At 40.7% G+C, this 27,526-nt stretch overlaps 1 protein-coding gene across 2 annotated transcripts in view; it reads right to left on the reverse strand.

Annotated features, from left to right (window-relative positions):
• The window catches only part of usp13 (ubiquitin specific peptidase 13), a 112,675-nt gene that overhangs the window by 75,870 nt on the left and 9,279 nt on the right, over positions 1-27,526 (reverse strand). For both annotated transcript variants that reach the window (XM_043702239.2, XM_043702240.2), the window contains exons 2-3: positions 26,260-26,385; positions 8,618-8,675 (exon numbers count right to left, since the gene is read on the reverse strand). In XM_043702239.2, coding sequence (XP_043558174.2) covers positions 8,618-8,675; positions 26,260-26,385 — 184 coding nt within the window. The remainder of the gene's footprint in view (positions 1-8,617; positions 8,676-26,259; positions 26,386-27,526) is intronic.

A 27,526-nucleotide genomic window follows, 5' to 3' on the forward strand; every position in this document is an offset into this window, starting at 1 on the left:
GTCAAGGACAGTATTACAGTTGCAGAAAAGATGTTTGGGAACTCTTCAACTGAGGTAGTATGGGCTGAGGTTAGAAACAGGAAAGGAGAGGTCACCCTGTTGGGAGTTTTCTATAGGCCTCCGAATAGTTCCAGAGATGTAGCGGAAAGGATAGCAAAGATGATTCTTGATAGGAGTGAGAGAGACAGGGTAGTTGTCATGGGGGGCTTCAACTTTCCAATATTGACTGGGAACACTATAGTACGATTACTATAGATGGGTCAGTTTTGGTTCAGTGTGTGCAGGAGGGCTTCCTGACACAGTATGTCGACAGGCCAACAAGGGGCAAAGCCACATTAGATTTGGTACTAGGTAATGAGCCCGGCCAGGTGTTAGACTTGGACGTAGGTGAGCACTTTAGTGATAGCGATCACAATTCTGTTATGTTTACATTAGTGATAGAAAGGGATAGGTGTATACCACTGGGCAAGAGTTACAGCTGGGGCAAAGGCAATTACGATGCGATTAGGCAAGATTTAGGAAGCATAGGATGGGGAAGGAAACTGCAGGGGATGGGCACATTAGAAATGTGGAGCTTATTCAAGGAAAAGCTCCTGTGTGTCCTAGATAAGTATGTACCTGTCAAGCAGGGAGGAAGCCGTAGAGTGAGGGAGCCATGGTTTACAAAGGAAGTGGAATCTCTGGTCAAGAGAAAGAAGGAGGCTATGTTAGGATGAGATGTGAAGGCTCAGTTAGGGTGCTTGAGGGTTACAAGGTAGCCAGGAAAGACTTAAAGAGAGAGCTCAGAAGAGCCAGGAGGAGACATGAGAAGTTGTTGGTGGATAAGATCAGGTTAACCCTAAGACTTTTTATAGGTATTTAAGGAATAAAAGAATGACGAGTGTAAGATCAGGGCCAATCAAGGATAGCAGTGGGAAGTTGTGTGTGGAGTCAGAGGAGATAGGGGAAGCACTTAATGAATATTTTTCGACAGTATTCACTCCAGAAAATGACAATGTTGTCGAGGAGAATACTGAGATACAGGCTACTAGACTAGGTGTGATTGAGGTTCACAAGGAAGAAGTATTAGAAATCCTGCAGAGTGTGAAAATAGATAAGTCCTCTGGGCCGGATGGGATTTATCCTAGGATCCTCTGGGAAGCCAGGGAGGAGATTGCCGAGCCTTTGGCATTGATCTTTAAATCGTAATTGTCTACAGGAATAGTGACAGAAGACTGGAGGATAGCAAATGTGGTTCCCCTGTTCAAGAAGGGGAGTAGAGACAACCCTGGTAATTATAGACCAGTGAGCCTTACTTCAGTTGTTGGTAAAGTGTTGGAAAAGGTTATAAGAGATAGGATTTATAATCATCTAGAAAATAATAATTTGATTAGGGATAGTCAGCACAGTTTTGTGAAGGGTAGGTCGTGCCTCACGAAACTTACTGAGTTCTTTGAGGAGGTGACCAAAAAGGGAGATGAGAGTAAACCGGTTGATGTGGTGTATATGGATTTCAGCAAGGCTTTTGATAAGGTTCCCCACAGTAGGCTTTTGTACAAAATGCAGAAGAATGGGATTGTGGGAGATATAGCAGTTTGGATCAGTAATTGGTTTGCTGAAAGAAGACAGAGAGTGGTGGTTGATGGGAAATGTTCATCCTGGAGTCCAGTTCCTAGTGGTATACCGCAAGGGTCGGTTTTGGGTCCATTGCTGTTTGTCATTTTTATAAACGACCTGGATGAGGGCACAGAAGGGTGGGTTAGTAAATTTGCAGACAACACTAAGGTCAGTGGAGTTGTGGATAGTGACGAAGTATGTTGTAGGTTACAGAGAAACATAGATAAGCTGCAGGGCTGGGCTGAGAGGTGGCAAATGGAGTTTAATGTGGACAAGTGTGAGGTGATTCACTTTGGTCGGAGTAACCAGAATGCAAAGTATTGGGGCTAATGGTAAGATTCTTGGTAATGTAGATAAGCAGAGAGATCTCGGTGTCCATGTACACAGATCCTTGAAAGTTGCCACCCAGGTTGACAGGGTTGTTAAGAAGGCATACAGTGTTTTAGCTTTTATTAATAGAGGGATCGAGTTCCGGAACCATGAGGTTATGCTACAGTTGTACAAAACTCTAGTGTGGCCGCACTTGAGTATTGTGTACAGTTCTGGTCACCGCATTATAAGAAGGATGTGGAAGCTTTGGAAAGGGTGCAGAGGAGATTTTACTAGGATGTTGCCTGGTATGGAGGGAAGGTCTTACGAGGAAATGCTGAGGGACTTGAGGCTGTTTTCGTTAGAGAGAAGAAGATTCAGAGGTGACTTAATAGAGACATATAAGATAATCAGAGGGTTAGATAGGGTGGACAGGGAGAGCCTTTTTCCAAGTATGGTGACGGCGAGCACGAGGGGACATAGCTTTAAATTGAGGGGTGATAGATATAGGACAGCTGTCAGAGGTAGTTTCTTTATTCAGAGAGTAGTAAGGGTATGGAATGCTTTACCTGCAACGGTAGTAAATTCGCCAACTTTAAATACATTTAAGTCGACATTGGACGAGCATATGGACGTACATGGAATAGTGTAGGTTAGATGGGCTTCAGATTGGAATGACAGGTCGGCGCAACATCGAGGGCCAAAGGGCCTGTACTGCACTGTAATGTTCTAAGTTCTAATGTTCTATAAAACTAACTTTCTGAGACTGTAAATAGTTGACTTCATCTAGGACCCTAGGATTGGAGCCAGGATGTGGCTGTCCTGTAGGGAGAAACAATAATTTCACCAGGACTGTCAAAGTGTAGTTCCCCTTCACACCCTCCTTATTGTCTGCATTGCTCAGGACTATGAATATTTTTTTAAAATACATAAAATAGAAAATAGATAAGTTCTGGTCACTGCATTATAAGGAGGATGTGGAAGTTTTGGAAAGGGTGCAGAGGAGATTTTACTAGGATGTTGCCTGGTATGGAGGGAAGGTCTTATGAGGAAAGGCTGAAGGACATGGACATTTGCTGCCCATCCCTAATTACCTTGAGGGTAGTTAAGAGTCAACCACATTGCTATGGGTCTAAAGTCACATGTAAGCCAGAACAGGGTAAGGATGGGCAGATTTTCTTCCCTAAAGGGCGTTCACGAACCAGGTGGGTTATATGACAATTGGCAATGATTTCTAATGGCCAGCATTCAACTCTTAATTCTAGTTTTTTTTTACTGAAATCAAATGCCACCATCTGTCACGCAGCATTACATGGGTCTTTAGATTAACAGTCTAACGACAATACCAGCAGGCCATCACCTATCTTACTCCACATTCTATACCACTAATCCAATCACAAAGGGACACTTTGATTAACTGTGCGATGATATCCCCCTTTTGGCCACACTTGCTGATAAATCATCAGCAATATCACAGGCTAGCTCAGAGCTCTTCAAAACCCTTAAAGTATTATTCCCCATGGCCAGAATCATGAAAATTGTACTCAATACATCAACTGATGCTATCTTGTTCATAATTATTTCTACAGTCAAATTGTAACAGATCTGAATCTATATTAGCCATGGCCCTTTTTTGTCCCAGAGTTGGATTTGTTTACAGCACAATGCAGGTTCAACTAAACAGCTGCTGTTTTTTTGTCAGGCTCAGCCAACAAATACACTCTTACTGTCATGTAATTACATACATATCTTTGAGTGGATGGCAATAAATCTAAATTAGTCTTCTGACAACACACTGGAATTATGAGCCATCCCTTCTTCATTTCAAAAGGAAGATCCTTTGCAGGCCAGCCCCTAAGTTTGAAATGGCAAGCAGTAGACAGTTACTAAATGACAACGTACTATTTTTATGAAAGTGACATGCTCACAAGAAAGCCAAACACATAAAAGGGAACATTACCATAGCATGCAAATACTGATTAGACATCATCTAACGCTTAAAGATGATGTACCAGCACAGGCCGAACATTTGTTTGTGTTTAAGTTTACATTTCCAATTGTCACAAATATTTCTTTCAAATCAATAATTTACATAAAAATTTAAGGAGACATTGAAACAGTTTTTCTGCTTTAAAAGACTTTCCTACGTTAAAAGCATGATTCTTAAATGCAGCAGCACGTAAGATAATATAAAGATAGAAAGTGAAGTAAACCAAACAGGTTTTTTAAATAACTTATTTTCATAAATAACCAATTTATATCTGATACAAACAAAATGTATGAAATTATGTAAAGGTTAAAATTCCTTCCTGTAAAATTGAAGTCTTTTCAACAAATCTGCACTTCCACAAACGTACTAGATACTCAGAAAATCACATTTCACGTGAAGCTATTTGCTCCCCCAAACCTATGGATGAATATTGCACAACTTTAAATTTTACCATAAATATGTGACAATGCATCAGCAGTTGTGAAAATGAATGGTTAAAGTAGTGGATGGAATGCCAATAAAGTTCCCTGTCTTGACCTGGATGGTATTGCATTCGTTTGGGTGTTATCAGATCTTCACTTATCCAAGCGGGTGGAAATAATTCATCACATTCCTCATTCTGACTTACAGATGGAGAACAGACTTTAGGGTATCTTGGTGATGGATGAGGACCCAGCACATGGGTGGAGTTATGTCCCACAAAATTCCTTGCTTCTTACCTGCTCTTGTAGCCATGGTTAGGTTTCTGATTAAAGGTACACAGAACATAGAACAAAACAGCACCTTTGTCCCTCGATGCTGTGCCAACCTTTGAACCAATCTAAGCCCATCACTCTACACTATCCCACCATCATCCATATGCTTATCCAAGGACTGTTTAAATGTCCCTAATGGGGCTGAGTTAACTACATTGGCAGGCAGGGGATTCCATGCCCTTAACACTCTCTGAGTAAAGAACCTGCTTCTGACATCTGTCTTAAATCTATCACCCCTCAATATGCAGCTATGCCCCCTCGTACATGCTGATGTCATCATCCTCAGAATAAGACTCGCACGGTCCACCTTATCTAATCCTCTGTTCATCTTGTATGTCTCTATTAAATCTCCTCTTAGCCTTCTTCTCTTCAATGAGAACAGACCCAAGTCCCTCAGCCTTTCCTCATAAGACCTTCACTCCAGATCAGGCAACATCCTGGTAAATCTCCTCTGCACCTTTTCAATATTTCCACATCCTTCCTGTAATGGGGCAACCAGAACTGCACACAATACTCCAAGTGAGGCAACTCCCTGACCTACCAAAGGATGTTGATGGTGGGATAGTACAATGAAGGCACACTATTGAACTTCAAAGGGAAATGATTAGATTCTGCCTTGCTGGTTATGGTCATCGCCTGGCACTTATCTGGTGTAAACGTTTCTTGCCACTTTTATTCCAACACTAAATGAACATCCTCACTTCAGACGTGGTGATGCAGGCAAGGTCACTGATGATGCAGTCGAAAATGATTGGATTTAGGACACTATGAAGCCAAAATCCTGCAGTGATGCCCTGGAACTAAGATGACTGGCCTCCAACAACCACAACCATCTTCCTTTGTGCCAGATACAATTCCAACCAGTGGAGAGCTTTCCACTAATTCAACTGAACTCAATTTCCCTTTCGTCTCTGATGCCACCCTCTGTCACATGCTGCCTCAAAGTGAAGTCTAATGACCCTTGCCTCACCTCTGGAATTAAGCACTTTTAATCCATATTATCAACAGAGTGCTCCTGGCAAAACCTAGTTGAGCAATGATGTGCAACTTATTTCTAAGTAGATGCTGTTCAAAAGCAAAATCAATATCACTGTCTATCACTTTGATGATAGTTAAGTAGACCGTTGAGGTGGTAATTGACCAGTTTGGATTTGTCCTGCTTGTGAGAACATGGTACACCTAAACAACTTTTCAGATAGTTGGGTAGATTCTAGTATTGCCACTGGACCAACTTAGCTACAGGTGCAGGTAGCTCTTTAGTACTATTAACAGGGTTGTGGAGTAAAGAATTAGCTATACCTTTAATATCTATTGGGCATGTGTGCAAGGAGCTATATCGTAGTTACGTAATATCACATGGAACAGGAGCCAACTATATCGTAGTTACGTAATATCACATGGAACAGGAGCCAAAATCTGTAGTCTTCTTAAATCTCCTGAACATAGTTACGTTTAATAAAGCCTGTTAATATTCATCTACAAGTCAGCAGACATGAATTTATCTCAACAAATTTGCCAGGTCACAAAGTCATTGCGGTATCTGGAGCACTCGAATGTTGCCTAAGAGTAAATCAAATTGGCTGATGACTGACATCCCCAATGGTGGGGTCCTCAGGAGAAGGTCACAGGAATCTTCTACTCAGCACTTCTGGATGAAGATGATTACCAGAGATTCAAGTCTGGACATTTGAACAAAAGTGATTGACTTCTCTATTATAGAAAATGGAGATATTTGTGGAGTCTCTTCTTCCTGCTGATTGCTTGTTGTCCATAACGTTTCATGACAGGATGTGTTGGAACCACAGAGTTTTGATCGGAGCTGTGGGTTGTGGGATTTCTTCGTCTATAGCCCCTCCAATAACACTCAAGAAGCTCAACATCATCCAAGACAAAATGGCCTGCTTGATGACCGTCACATCTACCATTTCACTCCCCTCACTACTGACACACAGTGGCAGCAGCACGTACTTTCCAGAAGATGCACTACAGTAATTCACCAGAACTCCATCAATAGCAATTTCCAAATTTGCCACCTAGATCTCCCATCTAGAAGGACAAAAGGCAGCAGATACACAAGAACACAATCACCTGTAAGTTTCCTTTCAAGTCACACATCATCCTAATTTGGAAATATCACATTGGAGATAGGATAGGATAGACAGGATCTATCATAATTGCTGAATCAGCATCTGAAACTCCTGCCTAATAGCAGTGCAGGTGTACTTATTCCACATAGACTGCAAAAGTCCAAGAAAGTAGTTCACACACCAACTTCTCAATGCATTAGTGATGAGCTAAACCAGGTCTTGATCCCAACATTTCAAGAATAATTTAAAACAAAAACTTGATAATGAGGTCAAGCCAGGTCTGGTGATTGTTGTCCAACTGTACATTAGACTTAATGAAGGCTGAGTCCATTGGACTTGAACATGCAAAGATGGAAGCAAAAGCAAAAGGTCTTGAATGAGATTGAAAAAAGTGTCAAGCTTTGCTCGGCAGTGGAATCAAAGATGGATACAATTATGTGCATTTGCATTTTTTTTAAACTTCAATTATGAAGAACACAGTTGATAAACACATTAGTTTTCTGTTAGAATATGCGTATCTGTACAATTATGACTTCTTTCCTTAAGCAAGGAGATTTTGTTTTCCTTTAAGAAACTGTCAAAAGTTTGTGTTTTGCACTATCTTATGTTGCGATATCAGTCAGTGATGGCTTGGGGTTTGTGTAGAGTGCTGCCTCCAATTCTCCTCTCTACTCTTTGGAAAGAAGTGAGTTGAACAGCCCTTTGTAGGGCACAGTAACAAAAATAAAATCAAAAAGATCAATAGAATCCTCCTCTTAATACTTTTATAATCAACCTGCTCAGACACATTATGCCAGACGTCTGGAGCAGATAGAACTGAAACACAGGGTCTGGTCCAGAAATATGGACACTGCCACTGCATTACAAGTCCTCGAATAATTAAAAATGCAAACATGTTACTCGGTTTACATTGAGAAATGGTTGTAAATAATTGCGTCACTTAGGACTTCTGGTCAGAGGTAGGGACATTACCACTGTGTCACAAGAGCTCATACATAACCCTTTGTTTGCTGAAGCTAAGGACAATTAGCAATGTTAGAGGATAAACCACTGTTGGGTTTTAATAAGAGAGACTTCATGTTGTTTACCACATGACCATGACAGTAACAGATAATACAAGCTGTATTGGCTAGTTGAGCATGGTTACAAAGGTGACATGCCTGTCTCCACTGGACCTTGTGCTAGGCTCCTCCTCTTCCACACAAAGATTGGGTGGCATCATTAGATTTTGTGGCGCTTTTTGTAGCTTCAACAGCAACACTTCTCAAAGCATTATTATTTACACCAGATACCATTTATCTTAGCACATCTGTGAATATTGCTGAAACATGTGATATCTCTGAAGTGAATATTTTTAGTAGTAAAAAGAAAAATCAGTTTCTTTGACTCGACTAAACATTTGTGGCTGTGAATGTAACAGAGAGCAACCACTTCCTTACTGAGATAAAAGGAGAGAGGGGAAAAAATGTGCTGATTACCTGACTTCATCCTTGTAGATGACTGAATGATCAACCTGAGCAAAGGCCTGGAATCAGTATCCATAGTATAAGTGATTATAAAAAGTCACCATAGTCTTGCTAGACCACAGGGTTGCTCACTCATTACAGAAACACAACTGGTGGTGGTTCACCATGCTTCAGGTGAGGAGAGAGGTTGAGAAGGAGAGTCCTTCCTGGTAACCTCAGCCAGTGCAGGGATTGAACCCACGCTGTTGGCATAACTCTATGTCACAAGCCAGCCATCCAGCCAACTTAGCTAACCGACTCCATTATTAAAAGAAAGAACAAACATAGAGCTGAAATTCAAATGTACATCACAAAACCTGCTTTTGTTAAATTACCGTTCAAAGCAATCATCTGAAAATCAATGAAGTAACTTACCAAAAATGACCTGAGATTTCTTCTTAGGTACACCTCCACCAGAAGCTCCAGTGGCTTTCTGTAATTTTAAAATCAAGAAAAAAAAGACTTGCTTGATTTGAATCAATCATGATAGTATTTGCTATCCTTTTTCTTTTCAACTTGAGCTGGACTTTAACTGCCTTAACTGCAAAGTTTAAGTATTTAATAAAAGGTTCTAATATTTGCTGGACATCTTTCTAAACTGTAAAAATACAAACATATGTGGTTTACAGCGGTCGTGTCAGGTATATTTAAATTGTACAACCCTGTGGAACTTCATAAGCCCATTTATTCTGGGGATAGCATATTACAAACAAATTCTTTATACTGAGTAAGAAACTTCAGAGTAATAAAAACAAAATACCGTGGAGGCTGGAAATCAGAAAATATTGAAGAAACTCAATGCGGCGAGGTTGGGCAGCATCTATGGAGAGAGAGAGAGAGAGAGAGAGAGAAAAGAGAGAGAGGAGAGAGAAGAGAGAAAAGAGAGAGAAAATGAATTGTGGAGGTGTTTAAAGCTGAAAACAGAGCAGAAGGAGGAGCTAATGGAACAGATGGTAATGGTGCCCAGAATCAAAAACAAATGAAATGCTAATGGTGGTATTGTTCTCAATAATACGTGAGAAAAATAGAAAATGGATTCACTTCCACTCTGCTGAGAGACAAGTTAAAGTAACTTAAAATAATCAAAGGCAGGTAACATGTTCTGAAGTTGTTGCTCTGAATCCTGAAGGATGTTGAGTTGAAGATGACATGCTGTTCTTTCAACTTATGTTGAGCATCATTGGAACATTGCAGCCGGCCCAGGAAGGATTTGTTAGCATGGGATCAAGATGGCTTATTGAAATAGAGCAACTGGAAGGTAAGGTTCATTCTTATGGACAGAGCAAAGTGTTCTCCAAAGCAGTCTGCATTTGGGTCTTGCCAATGTAAATGTATTCCCTGCTCATAATACAGATTGAAAGAAATACAAGTAAAACACTGATTTACCTAGATGGTGTGTATAGGGTCTTGGACATGAGGAATGGGGTGGTAAGTGCTACACCTTCTGTAATTGTATTGAAAGGTGCCACAATTGGGGAGGGTGATGAGGAAGTATTAGGAGTGATAGAGAAGTGAACTAAGATGTTGTGGAAGAAACAGTCCCTGCAGAATACTGACAGTGGAGGCAAGGGAAGATGTGTTGGTTGATAGTATCCTGTTGGTGATGACGGAAAAGGCAAGGATGATAAACTTCACAAGTTTATATTTATATTTAGATACATACTCATACACTGACGTGCATCATTCTTGCACATGAAACAGCAACAACACAGAAGTAGCATGGGAATCACAGACAAGAGAATCAGGCTGATGAATGCCAAGAAGAAACTTATAAGAATAAGAAAATAAGATAAAATGACAACAGTTGATTCTCAAGCATTAGAAATGATTTTGGCAATATTTTTGTAAATGAGCGTATTTCTGTGTTAATTGAATTCATTGGTTTTATAAAAATAAAGTATGGTTTTGTACTTGTTACCTTATTGGACCAATACTTCAGCAGTCTGAACAAATAAGTCAGCAGAAACCAAGTACAAATCCTACTATAGCCATTTCAGAATTTTAATTTAGTTTTAGATATATGGAAATAGAAACCTGACTTAATAAAAGTGACCATGAAATTGTTACATTACTGTAAATATCCAAATGATTCATTAGTTTTCTTTCCAGAAGGAAGCCTGTTGCCCTTACCCATTCTGTCCGAGATGACTACATCCAATATTAATGTGGTTGACTCTTAACTGCCCTCTGAAATAGTTTAACAAGCTACTCAACTGTGGAGAAAGTGAGGACTACAGATGCTGGAGATCAGAATCGAGAGAGTCAGGCGAAGGCCCTTCATTAGGAATGAAGCTTCTCAGCTGAGGGGGTGGAGAGATAAATGGGAGGGGGTGGGGCTGGGGGGAAGGTAGCTGAGAGTGCGATAAGTAGACAGAGGTGGGGGTAATGGTGATAGGTCAGACAGGAGGGTGAAGCAGATAGGTGGGAAGGAAGATGGACAGGGACGATAGTTCATGAGGGCGGTGCCAAATTGGAAGGCTGGAACTGGGATAAGGCAGGAGGAGGGGAAAATGGGGAAACCAGTGAAATCCACATTGATGCCGTGTGGTTGGCAGGTACCAAGGTGGAAGGTGAGGTGTTCTTCCTCCAGGTGTTGGGTGGTGAGGGAGTGGCGATAGAGAAGGCCCAGGACCCGCATGTTCTTGGCATATTGGGAGGGAGAGTTGAAGTGTTCGGCCACAGGGCAGTGAGGGTTGGTTGGTGCAGGTGTCCCAGAGATGTTCTTTGAAGCATTCTACAAGTAGGTGTCCTGTCTTCCCAATGTAGAGGAGACCGCATCTGGAGCAACAGATACAGTAAATGACATGTATGGAAATGCAGAGTAAAACTCTGATGGATGTGGAAGGCTCCTTTGGGGCCTTGGATGGAGGTGAGGGGGGAGGTGTAGGCGCAGGCTTTGCAATTCCTGCAGGGGCAGGGGAAGGTGCTGCGAGTGGAGGGTGGTTTGGTGGACCTGACAAGAGAGTTGCGGAGGAAATGGTCTTTACAGAAAATGGATAGGGGAGGGGAGGGAAATATATCTCTGGTGGTGAGGTCCGTTTGTAGGTGGCGGAAATGATGGAGGATGATGCGATGCACATGGAGGTTGGTGGGGTGGAAGGTGAGGACTAGGAGGATTCTGTCCTTGTTGCAGTTGGAGGGATGGATTGCGAGGGCAGAGGTGCAGGAAGTGGATGAGATGCGCTGTAGGGCATCATCGACCATATGGGAAGGGAAATTGCGGTCTTTGAAGAAGGAGGCCATCTGGTGTGTTCTGCGGTGGAATTGGTTCTCTTGGGAGCAGATGCAGCGAAAGCAGAGGAATTGGGAATAAGGGATAGCATTTTTACAGGAGGCAGGTTGGGAGGAGGAGTAGACCAGATAGCTGTGGGAGTCAGTGGGTTTGTAGAAGATGTCGGTGTTGAGTCGTTCACCATTGATGGATATGGAGAGGTCCAGGAAGGGGAGGGAGGTGTCTGAGATGGTCCAGGTGAACCTAAGGTCAGGGTGGAACGTGTTGATGAAGCTGACAAACTGTTCAACCTCCTAGCGGGAGCACGAGATGGTGCCGATACAGTCATCAATGTAGTGGTGGAAAGGATGGGGAATGGTACTGGTGTAACTGCATAGAAAAAAATAATAAGCAATCAGCACAAGTGGTAGCAGTGGGCACACCGGTACCATTCCCCATCTTTTCCTCTGCTACATTGATGACTGTATCAGCATCACCTCGTGCTGTTATCTCTCCACCCCCTTGGCTCACAAGCCTCATTCCTGATGAAGGGCTTTTGCCCAATACCTCGATTCTCCTGCTCCTCGAATGCTGCCTGACCTGCTTTGTTTTTCCAACACCACATCCTCAAAGCTATTCAATTGTATCAACCCACTGTTGATCAAGAGGGCGGCACGGTGGCACGGTGGTTAGCACTGCTGCCTCACAGCGCCAGAGACCCGGGTTTAATTCCCGCCTCAGGCGACTGACTGTGTGGAGTTTGCATGTTCTCCCCGTGTCTGCGTGGGTTTCCTCCGGGTGCTCCGGTTTCCTCCCACAATCCAAAGATGTGCAAGTCAGGTGAATTGGCCATGCTAAATTGCCCGTAGTGTTAGGTAAGGGGTAAATGTAGGGGTATGGGTGGGTTACGCTTCGGCGGGTCGGTGTGGACTTGTTGGGCCGAAGAGCCTGTTTCCACACTGTAATGTAATCTAATCTAATCTAAAAGAGGAAGACCACTCATCACTTACATAGGGCAACTCGAGATGATTTTATTAGAAAGTACTCTTGATTTAAATTGGTCCTGTATCAGAAGGTTATACAGAGTCTTAGAGATAAATAATGTTTGTATCACTAATAAAAATTCATACACAATTTACCTGCAGAGTCACAGACTTTTCCAACAAACATGAGGCTGTTCAGCCCATCTTAGGCTGTCCCTTGGAGCCAAGGATGACTTTTCTGCTCCAGGCCTGTGGGTCCTAAGGTAAGTCAATAATTTTATACTAGTTTCACACACCTTGTCACATTTGGGGCAGATAATGTTTGCAGAGACAGTGGATAAGATGTTCAGGTTTTCATATGCTCCCTCTGTTGTTGTAACTGGCGTAACCTGGGCTTGTTGGGAATGGTCGTCATACTTTGCTGTTGTCTCTTCCCAGGTTTGGGATGTCTTAGGCAGAAGATTCCCACAAGTCAGTTGGAATACTACATTTTTCAGAGACACTTTGAAGATATGCTTGAAGCAATTCCTCTTGTGTCCTGGTAACCGCTGGCAGTGATGAAGTAGTGTGCAGCATGCTGGCTCTGGAAGTCTCCTATTAGACATGCAGTTGATGTGGCATATCCAACATAGCATAATCAGTGCTTCAACACTCGGAGCACCTAGAGGCATCGCTGGTGACGTTTCTGTTGGGATTTAAAGTGTACACCATGTCCACATCTCTAGTGCATACAGAGGGCAGGTAGCACTGTGCTGCCCTACAAACCATGAGCTTGGTGCCAGGTTCAAGGTTTGCCATCTAACATTCTGTTCTTCAGATGGCTAAAGGTTGCGCTGACACACTGGAGACAACGCTTAATTCCATCATCGACGTCTGCTCCCATTGAGAGAAGTTCTAAAGGTACATTGATCCACCTTGTCCAGTTGCTCACTGTAGGTCATGATTGTTGGGGGACAGTGTTGTGCAACAGAAGCAGGCTCATGGAGGACTGTTGTCTTCTGAATGTGCAACCCCAGGCCCATTCTCTCATTTCCTTTCATGAATGATTGGAGCTCCAACAATGGTTTGGAGCTCAGCCTCCAAATGTACACAAATGCAAGCACTGCATCCTAAGTGATGCTGCAGCTTAGGATGGTCTTGGATCTGTAATGGATATGGGATGGAGGGTTGCAGTGAGGGAGATGGGGAAGAGCGATGGTGCAATGACAGAGCCTTTCTTGAACCCCAGTTTACACATATACTGGGCCTGTGGTCGATCCATTGGTGAGGATCGTGACTCGCATGTACAGCAGGCAGAAAATGGTGACAAATTTCTGTGGACAGCTAAAGTTGAGGAGAGCACTTTGATTCTGTCATCTGGGGAAGATGATAAAGGCCTTTGTAAAGTTGCTGGATGTCAGGAATAAAGGTTGCTGCTGTTCCCTGTACTTTTTCTGGACTTCTCTTGCTATGAAAACCATGTCCACTGTACCTCTTGATGGACAAAATCCCCATTATGACTCTAGCATCAGCTCTTTAGCCACTGGGGAGAAGGCAATTGAGAAGAAATTTTGCAATGACCTGCCTAGAAGATGGTCATATCATGGGTGCTTAAGGATGCTTCCCTGCCCTGTTGCAATAGGGATTCTATCTGCACCAATGTCCTTACTGGGTGTCAAATGTCAGATGATCTTTTCAACCTCATCAGTTCACTTCTTATATGGAGAGTTCCTCCTCCCAATTCTTTTCAAATTATTTTATTAATCATCATCCTTTCCTTTTAAATGTTATTACTAATTCTGCTTCTACCACGGCTTCTTGTTGATCATACCACATCCTAAAAACACCAAGTGATTATCAAACATCTGTCTATGCAATTCATCCCAAATTACTAACAGAATTATACATGTATGAATGTTGGAAACCTCTTATCTGATCCATTCAAATTATGCATTTTAATCATATTTAATGTCAATTTTCTTCCAGCACAATTTTCCATGACTACCTTTATAATGGATTCTCCCACATCAATTTGTCATGTAGCAAATGTTCGGTTTAGTACAACATGGTTGAATTTTGCCTCAAAGATCCCCCACAACACCATTAAGAACACATTTATTAATTTATTTTGTTGTTGAATCCTGAAATTGTAAAAACTGTTATTATTTCACCTGTTAACTACACAGTTGATTAGAAGTTCTGATGTGTAATGGCAGGGGAGATTAAACAGTAAATGCAAGGCATAAAAAATAAAAAGATGAGTTTTAGCTCAGAAAGCGAATTCACTGCAAGTGAGCTCTGATTCAATGCTTCCAATGGGAAACCACACTCATAAGATAATGATAAAGTTTTATTCCATTCAAATTCTCTGACTAGTATTCCCTGAAACCATCATTGCCTTGTGTGAGCCCAAAATTATGTCTTTTATCTGCAGCATAATGTAATAAGCAACAGGACAAAGAAAGTTGCTCTATTTTCTGATCTATAACAACACTGTTGAACCATCATTTCCCATCTTCAGTTTATCCACAAAGTCCTCAATATCTTTGTACCAACCACCATAACCTAATCCCCATAAGGCCTCTTATTTCTCAATTTGCAAAAGCATATTTTCCATAACATGTTATAACTTAAAACTCTAAAGAAAAAGATTACCTCACCATAAGGAGTTTAGTTTAAAAAGTCCACACTAGTAGTGTTTGGTTAAAACCCTGAAGGAGTTATTTGTCACTGAGAAACTCTAAGGTCAGTTGGATGAAGAATCCGGAAGAGGCCATCAGATTCTGATGATGTGGAATTGAAACCATAGTTAAATCAAGTTCTATAGATGTGAAAAAGAAGGAAGTTCTCTCTCTGATGTGTGTACTGCAATGGAGTATTGTAGGCATTAATTGGATTGCCTTTTACCACGTGTTTCAAAGTCTTCAATTTTGTATGAGAATAAACCAAACAGTTTACAGTCTATCTTCATTTCTTTTGCATAAGAAACTTCTGTTTTATTGTTAAAACCAAATCTTCACTATTATATGTTTGTGTTTTGTGAAAGACCACCTGATCAAAACCAAAAATAAGAATTTATGATCTATCAAGCTATATTTCAGTTCTGGGCTCTGACTTTTCCACTAATAACATTGCCTGGAATCATAACACTGTAGTTAAGTTGATAATTCATCAGAAGCAGATGGTATGCATTGAACAAGGCTGAGGACAGTAAAGGAAGTAAATTAGAGATGTAACCACAAGCTTCTAATCCTCTTTAGGTATGTGATGGTTCAAGAGGACAGCGAAAATTACATCCTTATTCAAAAAGAAGAGTGTGTAAACATAAACCCAACAACTGGAGGTCAGTCAGTTGGACCTTAGTGACAAGAAAGCTTTAGGTGACAATAATGTGAGACAAAATTAACAGTCAATTTGACAAATGTGAATTACAAGGAAAAACATGGTACGGATTTAGTAAGGGGAAAATTGCATTTCACTGTCGAGTCTTTTGATGAGAAACAAAGATGGTTGATGGGTGTATTGTGGTTGATCTGGTGTACATGGATTTCCAAATGTTATTTGATAAGGTGCAACATATTAGAATTGTTAGTAAAGTTTATAAGTTTTTTTTTAAGATTAATGTTAAAGAAGTTGGCAGCATGAATGAAAATGTGGCAAACTTACAGGGAATAGAAATGGTGAATGTATCAATTTTAGACCTGAGAAATACATACAATGGGGTTCCCTGGCGTCAATAAAGGACGACTGCTTTTCTTAATATAGTCATGACCTAAAGATGGGTACGTAGGGCACAATTTCAAAATGTTCAGCTAACAAAAACTTGGTGGTACTTTGAATGGTGAGGAGGAAAGTGATAGACTTCAGGAAAACATAGGTCTTCAGGAGGCAGTAAAACAAACAAATTGACAGAAAAAAAACATTGTATTGGGGAAAGCACAAGAAAGTAGGATTAGCTAAATTCTTATTCAAAAGGCTAATACGGATAATGATGAGCAACTCCTTTCCTTACAGTGCTTCTCATAAATCTTCTGGAAAGTCATAATTGAATCTGCCTCCATCACTTTTTCAAAGAGCATATTTCAGATAGTCACAGAGCTGTACAGCACAGAAACAAATCCTTCAGTCCAACTTATCTGCATTGAACAGATATCCCAATCTGACCTAGTCCCATTTACCAGCATTTGGTCCATAACTCTCTAAACGAACTCTCTCATAACGAACTATTCATACATCCATCTAGATGCCTTTTACAAGTTGCAATTGTACTCACCTCCACCTGTGGCAGCGCATTCCATACATGCACCAACCTCTGTGTGAAAACATTGCCCCTTAGTTCCCTTTTAAATCTTTCACCTCTCACCTTAATACTATGCCTTCTAGTTTTGGACTCCCCCACCCTAGGAACAAGACCTTGACCATGCACTTCATCCATGCCCCTCATGATTTTATGAACTTCTATAACTTCACTTCCCTACCTCCAAAACTCCAGGAAAAGAGGTCCCAGCCTCTTCAGCTTCTCCCTCAAACCCTCCAGTCCTAGCAACATCATTGTAAATTTTTTCTGCACCCTCTCAAGTTTAACAACATCCTTTCTATCAAACAGCTACTAGAGTTGTACGTAGTATTCCAAAAGAGGCCTAACCAATGTCCTGTAGAATTACAACAATGACATCAACTCCTATATTCAATGCACTGCCCAATGAGGGTAAGTGTGCCAAACATTTTCTTCACTACCCTGTTTAACTGTGACTTTACTTTCAACGAACTATGGATCTACACCCCGAGTCCTCTTTATTTGACAACACTCCCCAAGGCCCTATCATTAGGTGTATAAGTCCTGCCCTGGTTTGCCTTACTAAAATGCAACACTTCATATTTATCTAAATTAAACTTGATTTGCCACTCTACAGCCATCTGATCAAGATCCTGTTGCACTCTGAGATAATCTTCTTTGCTGTCCACTACACCGTCTATTTTCATGTCATCTGCAAACTTACTAACTATACCTCCTATATTCACATCCAAATCATTTATATAAATGATGAAAAGCAGTAGATCCAGCAATGATCCTTGTGGCACACCACTGGTCCCTGGCATATAGTCCAAAAAATATTCACCACCACTCTCTGTTTCCTATCTTCAAGCCAATTTTGAATCCAATTGCTTAGCTCCCCCTGGGTCCCATGTGATCTATTCTTACTAGCCAGCCTATCAGGCGAAACCTTCTCAAACAATTTACTGAAGTCCATATAGATAACATCCACTGCTCTACCTTCATCGATTTTCTTTGTCACTTCAAAAAACTCAATCAAGTTTGTGAGACACAATTTCCCACACACAAAGCCATGTTGACTATCCCTAATCAATCCTTGCCTTTCCAAATACGTGTCCTGTCCCTCAGAATCCCCTCCAACAGTTTACCCACGACTAACATAAGGCTCATTGGCCTTTACTTCCCTGGCTTTTTCTTACAGCCTTTCTTAAATAATGGCACCACATTAGCCAACCTCAATTTTTCTGCACCTCAATTGTGGCTATCTATGATACAAATATCTCAGAAAGGGACACAGCAATCATTTCCCTAGCTTCCCAGAAAGTTCCGGGAAACACCTGATCAGATCATAACCACTTTTACCTCTGCCTGTTACTATTGGCTCTATTACCAACCATCTTAAATCTATGCACTCTATTTTTCAACCTTGCCAATAATAGGAATAGTTTTACTCTATCTACACTGTCCAGACTAGCATAACTATAAATGCCTCTATCAACTGATCTCAACCTCAGCTTCTTCAATCTATTCACCCAACTGAAGGTCTTTATCCCAGGAAACACTCCCATAAGTCTTTGTTGCACTATATTCCAATGCTGGTATGATGGTATGGTGTCCAGAAAGGGATATAAAACTCCACCGAGGCTAAATCAATGTTTGATAGAAGATTTATATAACATCCTTATGTTTGTACTCGACAACTACCTGAATCTAAACTAGTAAATGGTGTGTGGGGGAGGAAAGGGTAAAACTCCAAGAAGTATAATGGCCAGTGGGAAACAAAGCAGCAGGTTAACATCTGTGGGGGTGGATTCAACTGCATTGGAAAATATGAAAAACTGAAAAGAAAGGAGAACTCAGGTGAGACTATTAAAGTCTCCAGTGCACAAAACAGCAGAGCATTTGGAAAGGGGTTAGGAATCAAGCTTCAAGCACACTGGATAAAGGGATGACAATGAGAAGAGGGATGGTCAGCACATGAGGATTTTTGGATGAGGATTAGATTACTTACAGTGTGGAAACAGGCCCTTCAGCCCAATAAGTCCACATCGACCCTCTGAAGAGCAACCCACCCAGACCCATTCCCCTATATTTACCCCTTCACCTAACACCACGGGCAATTTAGTATGGCCAATTCACCTGACCTGCACATCACTGAAGGCGTTGTATTTGAATGCATGTAGAAGACAAAATAAGGTAAATGAGCTTGTGTTGCAGTTTGAAATAGGCAGGTATGATGTGATGGGCATCATGGAGACATGGCTACAAGGGGATCAGGACTGGGAGGTAAATATCCAAGGATATACATCCTATCGAAAAGAGTGGCAGGTGGGCAGAGAGGCCTTATTAGTAAAAAAATTAAATTAAACCAATAGCAAGAAACGACATAGGGTCAGATTATGTATAATCTGTGTGGGTAGAGTTGAGGAACTGCAAAAGTGAAAAAACCATAATGGCAACTAGATGCAGGCCTCCAAACAGTAGAAAGGATGTAGGGCACAAGATACACCAGGAGATAGAAAAGATGGGTTAGAAAGGCAAGGTTACAGTGATCATGGTGGCCTTCAATGTGCAGGTGAATTGGGAAAATCAGGTGGATCACAAGAAACAGAATTTGTGGAGTGTCTACGAGATGGCTTTTTGGAGCAGCTTGTGGTGGAGCCCACTCAGGAACAGGCAATTCCGGATTTAGTGATGTGCAATAAGGCAGACTTGATAAGAAAGCTTAAGGTGAAGGAACCCTTAGGATTATACATAATCTGATCCTATGACATTTCTTGCTGTTGATTTAATTTCATCTTTTACTAAAAAGGCCTCTCTGTCCAACTGCCAGTCTTTTCGATAGGATATATATCGTTGAATATTTATTTCCCACTCGTGATCCCCTTGCAGCCATGTCTCCAAGATGCCCGCCACATCATACATGCCTATTTTGAACTACACCACAAGCTTATTTACCTTATTTCTACCATAACATGATAGAATTTATTCTGCAATTTGAGAGCGAGAAGCTGGAATCAGATGTAACTGTTTACAGTTGAATAAAGGCAACTACAGAGGCATGAGGGAGGAGCTGACCAGAAGAATTGATTGGGAGAGGAGCCTAGCAGGAAAGACCATGAACAGCAATGGCAGGAGTTTCTGGGAGTAATTTGAGAGACATAGCAAAAATTCATCCTGAGGAAAAAGAAGCATACTAGTAGAAGAATGAGGCAACTATGGCTGATCGGGGAAGTCAGGGATAGCATAAAAGCAAAAGAGAAAGCATATCATTCGACCAAGGGCAGTGGGAAGGCAAAAAAGACCAACTGACAACAATAAAACAAGAAATAGGAGGGAGAAAATTAAATATGAGGGTAAGCTAGCCAGTAATAGAAAAGGAGATTGCAAGATTTTCTTTAGACATATAAAGGGCAAAAGAGAAGCAAAAGTGGGCAGTGAGCCGCTGGAGAAGTCCTAATGGAGAACAAAGAAATGGCAGAAAAGTTTGCGGTGATTAACTTTGGAAGGAGCAACAGGAATACAGAGTACTGGGCTAATGGTAAGATGCTCAGTCACGAGAGATTCCAGTGACCATATGCATTGATCCCTGAAAGGTGCCACCCAGGTTGATAGGATTGTTAAGGCGGCGTATGGTATGTTAGCTATTATTGGTAGAGGGATTGAGGTTCAGAGCCATGAGGACATGCTGCTGTACAAAACTCTGCTGCGGCCACACTTGGAGTATTGCTAACATTTATGGTTGCCACATTATGGAAAGGATGTGGAAGCATTGGAAAGGGTGCAGAACAGATTTACTAGGATGATGCCTGGTATGGAGGGAAGGTCTTATGAGGAAAGGCTGAGGGACTGAGGGTGTTTATGTTAAAGGGACGAAGATTAAGCGTTGAATTAACACAGGCTTACAAGATGATCAGAGGATTAGATAGGGTGGATGGTGAGAGCCATTTTCCTCAGATAACGATAGTTAGCACAAGAGGACAAAGCTTTAAATTGAGAGGTGATAGATATAGGATAAATGTCAGAGGTAGATTCTTTACTCAGAGAGTAGTAAGGGTGTGGAATGCCCTACCTGCAACAGTGGTGGACTCGCCAACATTAAGGGCATTTAAATGGTCAGTGGATAAACATATGGTGATAATGGAATGGTGTAGGTTAGATGGGCTTTAGGTTGGTTTCACAGGTCACAACAACATGGAGGGTTAAAGGGCCTGTACTGCATTGTAATGTTCTACATTGTATATTGTGAGTAAATTTGGGCCCCATACCTCAGAAAAGATGTACTGACCCTGGAGTGGGTCCAGAGGAGATTCTGGAGAATTATCCCAGGAATGAAAGGTTTAACAAATCAAGAATGTTTGCGGACTCTGGGTCTATACCTAATAGAGCTTGGAAGGATGGGGGGGGGAACTATTTGAAACTTACAGAATACTGAACGGCCTGGACAGAGTGGATATTGGAAAGATCTTTCCATTGGCAGGAGAGACGAGGATCCAAAGGCACAGCCTTAGAGTAAAGGGAAGATCCTTTAGAATGGAGATGAGGAGAAATTACTTCAGCCAGAGAGTGGTGAATCTATGGAATTCATTGCCACCGAAGATGAAGAAGGCCAAGTCATTGAGTATTCTTATGACAGAAAAAGATAGGTTCTTGAGTGTCAAGGGGATCAAAGATTTTCGGAGAAAGTGGGAGAATGGGGTTATTCACTTATCAGCCATGATTGAACGGCAGAGCAGACTTGATGGGCCAAATGGCCTAATTTCTGCTCCTTTGTCTTCTGGTATTATGATCTTATAAAATCCCAGGATCTAATACAACTTTTTAACTACTTTCTCAACATCAGCTGTTCGAACTACTGTGACATCCAGGAATGGCAGTTTGTTGTTGTTTTCCTCCTCTTTAGTGAATTTTATGCCATAAAGGGTATTATTGATGGTCTTGAAGGTTTCCTTCAGAGGCAGTAATGCAGAGACTCGAACAAACAGCTCTGCCAACCAACGAACCCAAACTTTGGGTCCGCTACGTGGATGACACCTTTGTCATCACTAAACAAAACAAATTAAAGGAAACCTTCAAGACCATCAATAATACCCTTACTGGCATAAAATTCACTAAAGAGGAGGAAAACAACAACAAACTGCCATTTCTGGATGTCACAGTATTTCGAACAGCCAATGGGGAACTTCAAACCAGCGTCTACAGGAAAACAACACATACGAACCAAATATTGAACTACAGAAGCAATCATCCCAACACCCACAAACGAAGCTGCATCAGAATATTATTTCAACAAGCCAACACACACTGCAGCACAGAGGAACTACACAGAGCAGAGGAAAATCACCTATACAGGGGTACCTTGATTATCCAAATACCAATTATCCGAAAATCAGATTATCCAAAGGAGATCTCGAGGCCCCGATACATCGAAGACGTGTTTCCAACTGTGATCGCGTCTTTTGTTTACAGTGATTAAACAGACACCGTCTCCAAATGACTGTCTGCCTGCCTTCTCTCTCTCCCCCCATACTTTCCCTGGAGTTCTACACAGGGCTGTACCCTAAACCCCTCCCCCCCTTCCCCACATAATCTTTCCAACGTTGTACGGTACAGGGCAAAGGTGGAACCTGTCAAAAAGTTGCAGTAAAAAGTTGTGTGTGTGGCTGTGGCTGCATGCATGCATGTGCGTGTGCGTGTGCGCGTGCTGTTTGGAGACTTACCTACATTCAGAACCTCAAACTGAGCTACAAATCCTTTCAAACTTGCTACCCCCAGGTCTTTCAGTTCCTGCACCCCCTTTCGAATGGCATCTCTAGTTTTATTGCCATGTGCTTCCTACCAAAATGTATCATTTCATATGTAAATGCCTTAAATTTAATCTGCCATTTGGTCCACCAGTTTGTCTAGGTCTCTTGAAGTCTACTGTCTTCACAATGCACACTACTTCCAGACAGTCATGGAGATCTACGGCACGGAAACAGTCCCTATGGCCCATCTTGCCTATGCCACCCAATTTTCACAAATTAAACTAGTCTTGTTTCCCTGCACTTGGGTCTATAGTCCTCCATACCTATCCCATCCATGTACCTGTCTCAATGTTTCTTAAATGACAAAATTGGACTCGCTTCTACCACTACCCTTGGCAGCCTGTTCCAGACACTCACCACCCTCTGTGTGAAAAAAATTACCCTGGACCCTTTTGTATCTCTACTCTCTCCACTTAAAGCTATGCCCTCTAGTTTTGGACTCCCTTACCATGGGAAAAAGCTGTCAGCTATCTACCTTATCTATGCCTCTCATGATTTTATGGACCTCGATAAGGTTATCCCTCAGTCTCCTATGTTTCAAGGAAAAAATCCCAGCTTCCATGTTTAGAGTTATTAGCAAATTTTGATTCAGGAAATATTACAAAACAGATCATCCCAGAAAGAAAATTCACAATAAATTAGCATCTTAATAAGCAGAAAACCAAATAATATTGTTAATATTATCATTAATTTGACTGTAGAAGAGGTACTAGACAGCAAGGCAGCAAAATTCTGCTCTACTACATTCTAGCACCTTGACACCCTAAACCACAGACAAATTTAAAAAAGCCAATCATCTCTGAGCCAAGTATTAATAATCCAGCATCTAAAAAACCTGGCAGGAGTCCAGGGGGAAAAGAAAATCTGATCGATGAAGCAAAATTGCTTTGATCATATAATAACTGTCTCCATGACTGACTTAACAGTTAATTCAAGAGGCTTGCCAGAGAAGTCCAGTTAATTTGGGGACAAGCACAGTCAATAATGGAGGATTTTGTTTATGTTGTAAAAATATTGATGGTAGATATGAGAAATACCCAAACAAGCCCCTCCTGCAGAGGCAGGAGATCAGACTGCTTGTCCCTGATGTCATTCAACTCTCATTACATTTCTTCCAGTTGTTCAAAGTGCTCCTAGATTATGATCTTTACCTCATATCCTTCCACCAGCATCTGATACTCTTCACATTTACCTCTTAATAATAACAGAGGTGATGCACTTGCTGCCCGGGCCCCATGTTACATGAATGTTCTTTTCAAACTGAAAGTAACAAAATTATTATATAAAAGTAGATAGGGATATGAGAAATTATAAAATTTGTTTAATGGGAAAGGCTCTTTAGTTTTAATATATCTCTGCTACTTATGCAGTCTGTGTTTGGCAGAATGGGGAAAGGCTGCAAGTTGGAAGACTTTGGGTAATCTCGGGTATGATGGAGAAAAGAGGCCATGTCCAAATGGAGCCAATCAGATCACGTAACGTACCGCAGTAAACAACTTTAAATCAAGCTCCCGCAACACTCAACATGATTTCTGATCCTAATAACTTAGTAATACGAAAGCAAAAACTCTGAGCCAAGTGTTAACAATCCAGCACCTAAAAAACCTGGCAGGAGTCCAGGAGGAAAAATTCTGATCAATGAAACAAAATTGCTTTGATAGCACACTAACTGCCTCTATTGCTGACTTAAGACTTCATCCAATAGGCTTGGTTGGCATGGATGAGTTGGACCAAGGGACCTGTTTCTGAGCTGTACAACTCTATGACTCAAAGCAAAGCTAATGGGGTTAAACATGAACTCCCCGTATCTAGCTTTAAATGTAAATTTCAAAATAAACACAGTTTTATTGTACATCAAGAACTAAGTGTCAGAGATACATAATATTCATTTAAATGAAGTCATTGATCAAAGGTTAATGAAAAATCATTCAAATAAATATATATAAAAATAAATAAACAAAAAGTAGAATTTAGCACCAAGGAAAAGGAATAGAAAAAGTACCAGTTTCAAACAAAAATATGTACTCAGCGGCAAACTCTTCTGAAGATGGCAATAGAAAATAATTGTAGCTTTTTAAAAAAATAAAATGTTGTATGCTTCTGTTTAAACAGCAAGCCTTGAGCTCTTGCTGCAATAGTGAGCAGAAAGTTGCTTGAACAATGTTATTGTCAGTTAACCAAAGGTGTTCAGCACTGTATCAGCTGTCAACTATATCCAATGACTCAATCGATAAATCATGTAAAATTCAGGATTATCACTTGGAATTTTTTCTTTAAAAAAAACCTTTGAGATTTTCTCTCCTAAATCTCCAGGAAGTCTTCCCTCTCTAATGTCTTTGAACCGTTGCTTCATGGCAAATGCATGCCTGCAATTACTCCAATCCAAAATTCCAAGCTTTTTTACATTGAAAGATACCCGCCATCTTAAATGATCCAGCTGCAAACATCTTTACCTTACAATTTATTTTATCTTAGATCACAGATTTCACATATTTTTCAAGTCATCAGCTAGAAGATTGTCCTCCCAGTGTTTTCACTGAGGCAATTATCAAAGATGATGAAAATAAATAATCCAAACACAAATTGTTAATGATGGAACCCCACCGATGACCAACCCCATCCACCTGACCCACATCTCCTGCACAGAGCTGCAACATTAATAATTGTCCTTTCAACGTAGACATAATGAATTCATTATTTCGTCAAAGATCACTACCCAGTTTTACATCGCAGCTTATTTTTCAATTTTAATCACTAACTATTCCAATGTCAGGATGCACAAACCCATCATGTGTCAACTTCAGACCTCCCTTCCAAGAATACAGTATATGGTTGGATTCCTCACCTTCTAGTTTCTGGATGATTAATTAATGCATCCAAACAAATGAAATAGGAGTACACCATTCAGCTGCTCTGTCTTTCAATAAGACCATGGCTGATCTATTTGTTTTTCAAATTTCACCTTCCCATCTATCCCCTGTGAGGTTCGATTCTTGTTAGGTAAGGGAGTCAATCTTCCTCTGCCTTAGAAATATCAGCTGCTGAGGAAGTGAGTTCCAAAGTCACACAACACTGACGAAGATAAATATTTCCTCGTCTCTGCCCATAAAGGTGACCCCTAATTTTATTATAATGCTCCCTATTTCTAGGCTGACCCCAAGAGGAAATATCCTTTTCACGTTGTACTGGTCAATGCCATTCAGGATCTTTTGGGCTTTAAGCAAAGTCTCAAAAGACAATTGTTTTAAAACATACATAAGTGAATATTTTCTCCCTTTAAGTGGTGCCTATATTGAATTTGTAAATTTATAAATTAAGTTACAGAAAATTTAATTTGCTTGGTAATTGAAAAAAATTAAGATGATTGTTTACGAAAGGAAAACAAAACTTCATTCCTTATATAGTTGAATCATTCAGCTTAAAGAAATTTTAAAATGGATCAGTTAATACAACACAACATGATGTGACATAAAAGTAAACAATTCAATCTACTTTAAGGGATGAGATTGTTGTTTTGTGAAGTTTGAATTACCAAAGAATATCAAACAACATACTCACAACTTACAATGCAAGCACAATCACATTGATCATCACTACTCCTGTACACCACAAAGTTTTCAATATTATTTTCACATAAGCAATATTTTTATTCATCCAAGTCATTTAAAGATAATTATGAAAAGATAGCTGTGAACAGTGACTTTTAAATTTCACTACGTGCCAAAATAAACTTTCTGGGCTGTTACTGATATCACTTTTACCTCCTTAATGGTACGTTTCAGATGCATGTAGACACATTGCCCTGTTTTGCGATAATGTCTTTCTACATGTTCCCTTCCAAACCCGAGAAAAGTACTCATACACACATAAAGACCACCTTCAGATTCCTGCAAGTTAAACAAAAGAGGAAATTGATTTAATCTTAGAGAAAACCAGAATAAATGAAAAATGTAAAATTTTCAGCAGTAAAGGCAAATACCTTCAGTATTATATATGCACTAACCTTCAAGTTAAGATTCAACTGAAAAACCACTTTGCACAACTGACATAAAAATTGCATTAAACCACGTTTTTTTCAGTTTCCCTCTGGGTTAAAAAAACATATGATCCTCCATAAGTATCATTAATACCTTTCTGATTACAGTATATGAGCCAATCTCATTTAGTGAAATATAGCAAAGTTGAGTTAACAATAGTGCACGTTTCTAAAACCCGACTCGAGAGATCCTGGCTTCAACATACCAGTCCCAGTCAGTTTAATTCACTCCACGTGAGATCACAAAACTACTCAAGACATTGGATACAGCAAAAGCTGTGGGCCTTGACAATATCCCAAAAATTGTAATGAATACTTGTGTCCAAGAACTAGGCAAGCTGTTCCAGTACATTTACAACTGATACTGGCATCTAACTGACATTATGGACAATGGCCTAAGTATGTTATGTTCACAAAAAGCAAGACAATTCTCATGCAGCTAATTACTATCTCATTAATCTGCTCTCAATCATCAGTTAAGTGATGGGGAAGATGTCATCGACAGTCCTATCAAGTAGCACTTGAACAATAATAAGCTGATCACACAACGCAGTTTGGATTCCACCAGGGCCACTCAGCTCCTAACCTCTCTGGAGCTTTGGTTGAAACATGGACAAAAAAGCTGAACACTCAAAAAGCTGAGGTGAGAATAACTACCTTTGACGCCAAGTTCATCCCAACAAAATTGAAGCAAATGCAATTTAGGAGGAAAACTCTCCATTAGCTGGAGACATACCTAGCATAATAGAAAGCGATTGTGGTTGTGGAAAGCCAAACACTTCAGTCTCAGGTCATCATTGCATGAGTTCCTCGGCTAGCATCCTGGACTCAACCATCTTCAGTGGCTTCATCAAGCCACTTCTGACTTTATGGTGGAGGGATGTTCACTGATAACTGCAAAAGGCTCAGAACCATTTGGAACGCCTCACATGCTGAAGCAATCTATTTCCGTACGCAACAAGAATTGGACAACATTCAAATCTGGGCTGAAT

Source organism: Chiloscyllium plagiosum, unplaced genomic scaffold, assembly GCF_037043375.1.
Source record: "Chiloscyllium plagiosum isolate Xiang-an unplaced genomic scaffold, Cpla_swu_hap1 HiC_scaffold_13, whole genome shotgun sequence".
Taxonomy (NCBI): domain Eukaryota; kingdom Metazoa; phylum Chordata; class Chondrichthyes; order Orectolobiformes; family Hemiscylliidae; genus Chiloscyllium; species Chiloscyllium plagiosum.